This window comes from Varroa destructor, unplaced genomic scaffold (genome assembly GCF_002443255.2).
Source record: "Varroa destructor unplaced genomic scaffold, Vdes_3.0 BEIS01000004.1, whole genome shotgun sequence".
NCBI classification, from domain to species: Eukaryota; Metazoa; Arthropoda; class Arachnida; order Mesostigmata; family Varroidae; genus Varroa; species Varroa destructor.
In genome coordinates, this window is record NW_019211457.1 from 48,479,215 (window position 1) to 48,490,009 (window position 10,795).

The 10,795-nt window shown below is 39.6% G+C and overlaps 2 protein-coding genes across 18 annotated transcripts in view; one reads left to right on the forward strand and one right to left on the reverse strand.

The window, feature by feature from the left end:
• Positions 1 to 7,224, forward strand: part of Epg5 (ectopic P-granules autophagy protein 5) — a 17,140-nt gene extending 9,916 nt beyond the window's left edge. For all 4 annotated transcript variants that reach the window (XM_086988709.1, XM_022802870.2, XM_022802872.2 and 1 more), the window contains exons 8-9: positions 53 to 6,095; positions 6,320 to 7,224. In XM_086988709.1, the coding sequence (XP_086844835.1) occupies positions 53 to 6,095; positions 6,320 to 6,502 (6,226 nt within the window). In that variant the 3' untranslated portion in view covers positions 6,503 to 7,224. The remainder of the gene's footprint in view (positions 1 to 52; positions 6,096 to 6,319) is intronic.
• The window catches only part of LOC111249263 (DGAT1/2-independent enzyme synthesizing storage lipids), a 15,474-nt gene continuing 11,890 nt past the window's right edge, over positions 7,212 to 10,795 (reverse strand). For 10 of the 14 annotated variants that reach the window (XM_086988726.1, XM_086988729.1, XM_086988728.1 and 7 more), the window contains 3 exons: positions 10,648 to 10,711; positions 9,735 to 9,885; positions 9,201 to 9,613 (listed from right to left, as the gene is read on the reverse strand). In XM_086988726.1, the coding sequence (XP_086844852.1) occupies positions 9,528 to 9,613; positions 9,735 to 9,885; positions 10,648 to 10,711 (301 nt within the window). In that variant the 3' untranslated portion in view covers positions 9,201 to 9,527. Of the gene's footprint in view, positions 8,213 to 8,816; positions 8,935 to 9,200; positions 9,614 to 9,734; positions 9,886 to 10,647; positions 10,712 to 10,795 lie in introns of those variants that run through there. The other 4 variants (XM_086988730.1, XM_086988732.1, XM_086988731.1 and 1 more) reach the window with 4 other exon arrangements.

Genomic DNA, 10,795 nt, shown 5'->3' on the forward strand with positions numbered 1-10,795 from the left:
GTGTTCGATCAGCAGTAACTAAGGGATCTGGCCCTTTTGTGCAAATTAATAGGTGTCCGGCAGGAATCTCTAAGTGGGCAGTAGATTTGATTCAGATGCCCCCCAGTGATGCTTGGACCCAACAGGAAGAGTGGATTAACAACAATTTCCAACCAGGACAAGTCTTCGATTACCCAATGCTTGCTTTAAATCTCATTTGTAGCCCTGTGAAACAGCGCGAGGTGTTCCTTCGTAAATTCAAGACCGTGGTCGATGAAAGTCCAGCAGATACGTGGTGCATTGTGGACGGTGATGGAGAGAACGGAGCATCTGGGGAACCCATTTTTTTCCAATGGGCTGAACAAGATATAGTAGACCTCCTCAATCAGATCCCGTTCCGTGAGATATTCAAATATATACTGTTAGCTGATGAAGTCTATGACATTGACCGTACTACAGCAAAACATATGCTTAAACTGATTTCGTTTTCAACACACTTGGTGTACACGCTACGCGTTGGATTGCGCACGTACCACTCTAGGCGCTACCGCAATCTGACCAAGCGAATCAGTCGACTCATACGTCATTGCGTTGAATACATATCGGATCATTGGGAGGCGTTCCGTGCGGCAAATCCTAGCGCGACCGAACTAACGCGCATTCAAGTTGAGTACGACCAGTTTTTGTTGCGAGCAGTAAACTCCATATTTTTTTCAGAATCATTGGGAGCATGGCAGTTCATGGCCGTCCTACCATATCAGAACGTGTCACACGGTATCATCTGGCAACTTCTCTGGCTTTTACATAACAATTACCGCGAAGAAGTGCAATTGGTGGATATGCGTGTTCACGAAATCGCTAAGCAGCTCCAGTCACCTGCCAGACTTGAGGAGAAGATTGAGAACATGCTCGAAGAAGAGGTCTTTTATCTTCTAACAACGTTTGCAAATATGGCCATCTCCCGACAGGAAGCCAATCGGGCCTTTATTCATACCGTTGCTGTCGAAGTGTTTAACATAACGTACATACACGAAAAATTAAGAGAGGTACATTCAAAAGTTGGAAGGGACTTGCTGTCTCGACTGGTTACGAAGCACCCTTTTGTTGTATCGGTGTTGCTTGATCAGATTCATCAAAACATGAGCAAGGTGGGTAACATGGCATGTTATCTTTTTAGCGGGTTCGAACTCACCCGTTGGATCCCAGAAGACGAGGACTTAGATATACTCTACGGATTTCTTGTAGAGAACGATCTTGTGAGTTCTCAAAATTCATTAGCGCGATTAGTTCTCCAGAATATGAATTATGGATATGATGAAAACACTGGCAATCTGTTTCTTCCGCAACATAATCATCAAAAAATAGCTCTAATTATTTTGGCAGCATACAAAGCGCACTACCTTCCGTTTGACAAAACGGGATATGCGTACAAACAGTTCAAATACATATCGGACTATGCACTTGGCACAAAACAGCCAGCTACTCCTGACAGCTTCATCCAGTACCTGTGGGACTTGTTACTACAGTTACACCTACATCTACTAGATTATCCACACCACGCGCAGCGGAAGCTGATTACCGATGACGAACCGCCAATAGGGGTTGCGCTTTCACTTGACAGTGTCAGCTGGTTGGAACCTTTGCGGGTCGGAGTATCAGAAGGACTCCCGCCTGCACTTTACATTGCGCTGATGATGTGCTCCATGGGCCATTATAGAGAGGAAATTGTAACAAGAGGTGTATCCTTTATCGTAGACCTGGTTAATAAAGATCAGTTCAGAGCAGCCATAGAGTCCATTCACCGAATTACAGCTGTATTTATTTGCAAGTCCGAACTGTTAGTAACCCATGTGAAGTTCTTACAGGCCATGGAAACCATTATTCAGGCCGACAATACTTATTCAGCAATAGTTAAGAACCTCGTGGTCAGCAGCTTTCCTGGAGATATCCTGAGTCAACTTGGGCGGATTATCATACTTCAAGTACGTAAAGCAAAAGCCTGGAGTTTACAAACAAAATGCGTACTTATGTGGCTGCAAATTCTATTTAATTTGCCTGAAATGTCCGTTAAGCGAGGTACTAAGGCTAAAGCACGTGAAAGTGTATATTTCCTTTTGGACATTTTGGTACAACTGGCATACCAGGAGGTTGGTTGTATTGAGAAAGTATTCTTATTTTTACAAGACTCATTATCCAGCGTAGTTTCGTCCAATGTTGCGTATGAATCAATGGTTCGATCGGTGATGAGCTATGTGTGGTGGGGCTCAGGATCGTCATGGCCAATCCTTGTAGCACTTTCTTCTGTTAAACAATTTCCCTGGTTTGCCTGGGCAGGCCTTGTAGCTGAGGGCAGAGTAGAGTTGAACTGCAGGCCATGGAAACAACTTATTAAGGAAATGGCTGCTAATACTAAATTAACGACCGAGGCAGCGTTAAAGCTAGTATCAAGTTCGATGAAAAATGTACCCAGCCAAGAATTTATACTCGTCTATCGATGGGCACAGCAAGCTCTTGAAACCGAAATGAATCATCCCGCTTTACCTCTCATTTGGCAACAATTTTTTCAGCTGTACCTTCAAAGAGCTCCAACTGGATGTTGTGTTGGTTTACGGCTGTTTGAAGGAACCACCTATCATCCAGTGCTCAAACAGCTTAAAAGGCGTTTGAATGAACTTACAGGGCATTACCACAGGCGTTACTGTGATCTGGCTAAAAACCTTCAGGAGCAACCACTGTCAGATCATACAAAAAAGACAGGTCGTGCCCTCGCACAGATGAACGAACTATGCCAGCTGTTTGGCAAACTTCAGAAATATTTCAGATCTTTATACTTGTGGTTGGAAGAGCCTCGAATCCATGACCCTAACGTGACATTGCTAGCTCTACCTCCTCAATATAATTCAGAGCTGCTGCAGATTTTGCTTTGCAACAGGGCTGGCTTGTGGACAGATCTGGTTCACCAAGAACTTATTGAAGAATGCCTAGATAAGTTATCCGAAAAAAAGAACGCTTTCAAAGTGAAACAACAATTACAATCAACTCAGATTGAACAAACAGTTGAACAAAAAATCCTGCATAGGTTACGATGCTACGACGATACTCAAGGAGCGCCTCCGTTACCCATTATAAAACTTGCTATCCCCGAAGTTACTGAACAGGTGCTTCTGCGTGGAGAAAAACTTTTACAAAACGCAAGGTCGGAACTAAAGACAATCATGGGGCATGCGAGGGCATTTAATGCTCAAAGTATCCACCTTAGTAACCTTGACGAAAATATCGACGATTACCTGAAGAAGCTTTATACCAATGAGGATCGCTCTATTGAGTTTTATATGGCATGTGCGCTTGGCCCCAAATGTAAGCAGCATGCCCGACTTGTATTCAGGTTCCACGAGGCAACAAAGAACAAGGTTGTTAGTAATAATGTGGTCGAAAATCGCAACGAATGGACAACAATCATTTGTGACTTACGGAGCCCTCCTTCAACCGGCGTTATCAACGCATGCGCTTTCGTCGAATCCGTTATTACAAAGCTGGTTAATTTCCTTCAGCTACAGCCGATTACTGGGTTGCACCTTCGTAAAACAGGTGGCAAGTTGTTTGCCGAATTGGTGTCATTCATGAATAAAGATTGTCTGGAACACACCCCTACCCGCCAGTTTTTGACACAGTGTCTAGAAGTTCTTGGTCAGGCTGTCGTACGACCTGACCCTACACAAACGCGGCCACTTCTTGATCTAATTCTACGAAACCCGCATCTCGTCTCATATCTTTCGCCTTACTTCGCTCCTGCGGTATGTGAACCATCTCGCTACGCGGAAATGTACAACGTGTTATGCTACAACTTGGGACCTGCGTTATATGAAACGCAATTTATTCTCCTTAGTAAGTTCGATGTTGGCTCCTACCTGCGAACGACACCGACGACCGCGCTAGACCGACAGAACTTGATTGGAACCCTGAAAGCGGCATTGCAGAGTATAGGTCGAAAGAGCAAGTTAGAGCCACTGTTATCCAAGATTGAGGCTCTTTATCTAAATCAAATGCAGACACTGCTGGCAGTCAATGACTTCGAGCATTATTTCCAAATTTTCAACATGCTGCTCAACGGAGTCCGTCTCAACAATATACCTTTGGAAACATTTACAACATTTTTCAAGGCGCTTGGTTATGAGAGCATTACGCAAGGGGACCTACCCGTGATTTGTGGAGCGCCTGGTGCGAGTCGCGTAGAAGAAAGCATAAAAATGATGTCCGACTTCTTCAAAGATTTTCGCAACAAAGAGGCTTCAGCGCCGAGAAAAGGATTATATTGTTTGTGTGATTATTATCTCAGCTCTTTGGCCCCACTTTACACGCTCATGGGAACGTTGTACATCGTTCAAAAAGGTCAGTCCATGAGCCAAAACATGCCAAGTGCTTCTGACATAGATCACACATTGCAGGCGATCTTTGATCTCTATGAACCCTGGTTAGGCGTAGTGCAAGAGGGTAAAAAGTACTGTCTGCCTTGGCTACCGGGAGAGAAACAAAAAATCGCGGTTATGTTACAGAGCTATGTCCAATTATTGGGAGTAGTGCAAACGGTTCTCTCTAGAATTCAATCCTCCGTCTTTCATTCTCTGTGGCAACGCTATTTCATAAGCTATGTTTGGAATGCTACCCCAAACTACATAACGACCTTCTATTATGAAAAGATACTATCCCTTCCATGGGAAGCTTTTGTCCCGAATGTGCAAGACCTCCGTTTAATGACCAAAGTTCTAGAACCCGAATACGTTAATCATTTGCCTTTTTTAATTCAGATACTTTTACGACTTGATTGGACGTATCTGCTTAGTGATTTAGCTATTAAATGGGATCATACCGCCCGCACAGAAGCATACTCACGTTTTGTTGAGCTTCTTTTGAAAACCGGTTGGGATAAGACTGTGACAGCTTCCGGACGCACGCGTGACCTTTGCCACAGCTTGGCCGAGCTTGACTGGAGCTGCGTGCCTGGGAAATTATTAAAGGATCTTATGCTTTTTTTTGAAACGAAATGTGATCCATTATGTGTTTTACTACCAGATGACAACTCTCAGGATGACGTTTTGTTGAGTTTCATGCAAAATATCGCCTGTCTTAGGACAGTTAATGCCTCTTGCTCAACACTCGAAAAACAAGCAGCTTATTTTGCTATGACCGCCAGACTGGTGCGCAGGTGCGCCGAAACTCCCGGAACCAGGAATCTAGTCAAAAATCGCCAGTGTGTGTCTCAGTTTATGCCGAAGCATATGACTTACGTGACTAGCCTGATTAACTCTAAACAGCCTGATTTCAATGATCAAAGCCTCACACTCATAAAAGATGTGTTTTCGGTGTTAGACATTGTCGATAGTTTTGAATGGACTAATGTGTTGACGGATGGACTTGTTTTGTGGATCAGTGCAAATCCTGGATCTGACTTGATCTTATCGTGTATATCGGTAGCCGCTTCCCTGTCCAATCAGCAGGCTGTACCACACATAGTAGAAGCTTGCATTGCTGCCTACTCAAAGTCTGAACTTGAAATTTTTTCCTCTGATGGTGGCTGGAGCACGATGTTAACAGCCCTGAGATTTCCCGGTCCAAAAATTGATGAATTATTAAAAGCAGCCGTGGAAAGTAGTTCATTTCTAACCTTATACGCATACGTGCTCCACAAGCTGCGCTACTGTGGTTCTTTAGAGAATGAACTGACACTCCTGGGTCGAATCGTCGATTGGGTAGTAGAGTCCATTCCAGTCAATGAAGAAGCCGAGCCCAAAATCCTATTGTTATGGGACAAGCTACTTGTCCTGAGTATTCGTCAGTTAGAATACGGGGGTGATGTGCGCATCGTATTCAGGCATCTACAAAGGTTCGTGGGGAGTCTTCTGCAAGCAGGGGAGGACAAAGTTTCGAGCGGCTTGTTAGGTGCAATAGGCTTCGGGCGACGTTCGCCTTTATCAATAAAGTTTCGTTTCAACAGCCGGTTGATTGCAGCTATCGTTGCACAACACCTTACCGAAGACGGACTTGTCATGCTCCAAGCAAGACAAAATGCAGCGGGCGAGCACAAACCGCATCGTTTTGCCAGCGAAGCACTGGCTAAGGTAAAACGATTTGTTCTATATTATTATTATATCTTCTCTCTTATCTTAATTCAAGCTATGAAATTTAAGGCACTGATACTAACGTTCTTTTCTTATGAATTAATGCATAAATTAACCGTACCCTGAGAGATCAATGCACGAAATGTTAATGTTTTGTTGAATACAGACAACTTGTAGATACTTGCTTACTATTTTGGCGACTAACTCTGTTTTAAAAATTGCAGGTAAGGGCAATGCAGGGCAACAAAGTGTACTCTGATTTACACAATGAACTTGAAGCGGCCCTGAGCTTGGTAAACAGCTGCAGCTCATTGATCGACTCACAAGAGGCTGTTAAACAACTTGTCAATTTTTTCTATCCAACCCTAGCTTATCTGAAAATCCTATTTTTTGGGGTAATGGAGTGATTCATGTGATTTACACCTGCTTGAATATGATACATATGTTAGCTTCACGATTTTCCGAATTGTCATGCGTTTGGCAAGGAAATCTACAGAGAACTTCAAAAACAAAAAAAAAATTGCAAGTCAAATGTTAGGCTTACCAATGTATGTGTGAGATACGTATCAGCGGCTTAGTGGTACAAAAAAATAGAAGATAGCAAAAATATGGAACACAAAATATGATCCGTTCTCCAAAGCTCATGTTCCCGTTCAGTGTAGGGGTAATGGGAAAGTCCAGTTGAAAAAATTTTGTTGTTAATCTGTCACTGGGCAGGGCCATAATATAATTGCATAATAATAATTGGCTGAGCGAATACGTATTATTTACCGTTGTTTGAAGCCATATAGGAAAAAGTATTACTATTATTTTAATTATATTTAAGAAAGCAGCTGATGATGATGCCAATGTATATAAGCTTATTAAATAGAAACAATGATAAAAGTACGAAAGATATGTTAGCACCTTTAAATAATTAAACATTTAAACCATGGATATTAAGTTTATCTCCTATTACGCACATGTGAATAAGCTAGGCTCGTTCAACACAAATACTATTCCCTTATACTATTGTTTTAGAGCTCAGCACCACTGAAAAATGTTAAAAAATGTATGGCTGTCACCACAACGAAGCTACGTTCTGTGTATTTCGTACCTAATTAATAAAAGTGAAGCTCCTCCGAAAATATGTTCTTAGTTTTATTTTCTTTTTACTCTTTACCCCAGTCACCTCTAAATATATTACAGATACAAAAATAACGCCAACAAACTGAGATTATCGACACTTTTTAGACAAAATAGTTAATAACAATAATAATCTTAATTGGACACCTTTCATATGATTAAGGTTTCGTGAATTGCATTACATATAGACAGACTAGCAATAAGTTGCGAGGATTCCGCTTAGCATCCTTAATGCATCACATATTGTCAATTACCGACACAGAAATGTATATTTTGATTACTGCAGTTCTTCCATGTACCGGTCGGTGGTTGATACAGGCGGACAGCAGTTACGACGCATAAAATCCCTTTTCTAATGTTTTCTGGGAAGAAAATTCTCCATTTTCTAAATTATCCTCACCTCTATACATTACGGGCGCACGCCGTAGGTAATAAAAAAAATAAACCAGTGGTAATTCAAACATGTATAAAGCATATAATGTTCAACAACATGTTTGCATAACTTTCTCGTGACATACAATTTGCAAATTACGTAATATAATCTATTTACGCCTTTATCCCCCTAGTCACAGGCTTGACTCGCACAAGCAGCCAGCTAGTAGACAAGTTCCATCTATCCATCCATTGCTATGCAACAAAAACATCGTACTTCTTGAAAAATGTTATAACATCTATTGATTTTTATACCCTCGTTACCTTCGACGGACAGATGTTATGCGTCCTGATGTTATCTTCCAAATCTATTGACTTACGTACCTCCAGCTTATCATAAATACGACAGAAAAGCTGTTTAATTTTGGACTGCACATATTGTACAGTATGACTTACATTAGATACAAAGGAGACGTTTAAAGACGCCATTGACTTGAAAATTATACAGTCACATACGCTCTTTCTGGCTGCACTAGAAAAGGCCTTCGTGGGGTGAAAGGGTTTTGCACACTACGTCAATAGCGGGTGTACTTCAATACCCTGAATCTCGAACCCGTTTCCTAAAAAATTACGATAAATAATAATTTCAGTTAATTGACTTAAAAAACTTTGCTGAGTAGATAAGTAAAATCTGGTTTCTATTATATAAAAACACCCGCGTAAGTAGATTTTCCAAACAGGGAGTTGAATATACCAAGGCTATTTTCTAGCCTCAAAACGAGAAAAAAGAGAAGAATTCCGCTTATATAAGGATTTCTCTATGAGATGATCGATGTAATACTGTCAGATTGCGTGTTAGCACAATTGATCAAGTAACATATAAGCATAAGGAAATATCAACTGTTGCAATAACCGTAACTCTGCTTCTGTCATGTTGTTGCACTTATTAATTAAGCTCTCTTTACATTTACTTCACTGTTTTGATATATATTAAGTCTAATTTATCTCCAGGAAGGCTAAATATTGAATGAACATTTAATTGACACAATTTTGCGTCAGTTAATGTTTTGTTTTTTTCTATCAAATCAATTTTACTGCCTGCTACTTCAAAATGAAAAGAACTCTAACATTTTAGCCATTCATTTTATAGAGAATTAATTAAACATGATATAAATACTACAGTAGCCGAAATACCAACACGTATTAATAAACAAGCCTTGTATCTAGAACGTAAAAATAATTTGTCTTTATTCTAGACACAATTCTTGCGGACATCTCAAACCGAAACAACACATTTACGATTACTTATCGCGCCACGCACAGTAAATCTTTACCGAAGGTACTGTAAAAAATATATTATCGCAAAAATAATTAAAGGGCAAAAACACATTTAATATATACATTTTTAGACGCCGACATTTCTTAGCTTTTAATCAATATAAAAGTATCCAATAAGATTTCTTAAAACCAACTTTTCTGTTAAAACCATTTTTAAAGTCTCAAACTAGCAAGTAGATAGCACGAAGATACAGTTTCGGTTAGTTTTACACGGTAACAATAGAGTTGCGCTTCGCACAATTAGCTAACTAAGTGTAACACCAGTAAGAGTGCAAACTACAGAAAAATCAGTACTTTATTATCACAAATATAATGTACAGGCTACATTGCATAAGAAGCGCATGATGAGGTTGAAAATAAAAATTTGTCCGATGTATGTCTTATGATACATCATAAATACACGCTAATAAATCTGCCCTACCTCTGGAATAAAGTAAAAATTGAAATTTCATTTTGTCCTCATTCGGATTGAAATAAACTGTCAAGCACACAAGCAACAACAATCCTCGGCACAAGTTCAAATCAAGACTACAACCAATCATGTCAAAACAAGAAAAACAATAACAAGGATCTAGAAGTTAGAATTACTAAGTACATTTATAAGAGAGACTGAAAAACAATCAAACAACTTAAACACAAACCTACTTTTCGTTTGTCTCTGACGAAGTGTAACTGCAGTTTCCCTGGTAACACCAAACATTTTTACGTTGTTCTCATTAGTAACGCTTTATATTATGGCAACAGGTATTATTCAGACAACGAAATAAGTTCGAATTTTCGAATATGCTTGTTATCGACACTCACTTATTTCTTCATTGTTGCCATCTGAAATTCGTCGTTTGGTTTTCTGGCCAAGTAGTGTTGGAAGCCAATCGAACCGATCAATGATTCCCTTCAAGATCGATCCTGGGATACGCTGATGCTGCATTATCAAGTCTTCAATCGATAGTTTTGTCTATATTCAATATGATGAAATAAATATAAGCATAGAAGAAGCTGCATGAGAAAATCGTTGATTGCTAACCTATACTATTATCTGGAAATGTTAAATATCTATAGATTAAGATAATGAGCTACTCTATATCCATCGCACAGCCGTATGTTCAATCGCAACGAACGTTACCAACAAGCACAAAATGTGTTCCATAGAGATTCAAATATTCATTTACACATTCCCAAGTTGTATGTATTTTAGTCGATAGTCTGATCGAAGGGGTTTCACCAATTAAAGTAGAACATATCACAATCATAAACGAGAAATACGGTTTTCGCATCTCTATAGTATGATTAGTTTCCCTAAATATATACAACGATTCAGATAAGACGACATAATTTAATGACATTTTATTGGTTTCAAATCAAACCTTCGGCTTAGGTTAGTTTTGAAGCAGATACTAGGTAAAAAAGAAAAAGCGTTTCTGACGCGAAGCTTAATTTATTGTTACCTTGAGTTTAGTAGCGTAAATAAAACTCACACAATCCATCGTGTTTTTCAAAAGACCATAAAATGAAAATACAGACCAAATATTAAATAAAAAAAAAGATTCTTTACTAGTTGTACTAAATGTAAAGAATTAATTGATGAGTTGGGTAATTTTTTTTTGCTTTAATATTTGGTACTTTCCTTTGATATGCTTTGCTAATTCGCCATTTAACCTAGTTTCCAATAGCCTAATTACAATATTTACAAGTGTGCTGGTTATAAAAGAAATTTTACCTTTTCAGCCAATTTTTCTGGAGTTAGGTTTGAGTCGTATGCGATTGGCTTGCCGACGATCGTTCTGAAAATCAGATATTTGTTTAGTAAATACTGCTAAATAAGTCCAAGTATTTTTTGATTACTTGGCTTTCTATGCTATCGTATA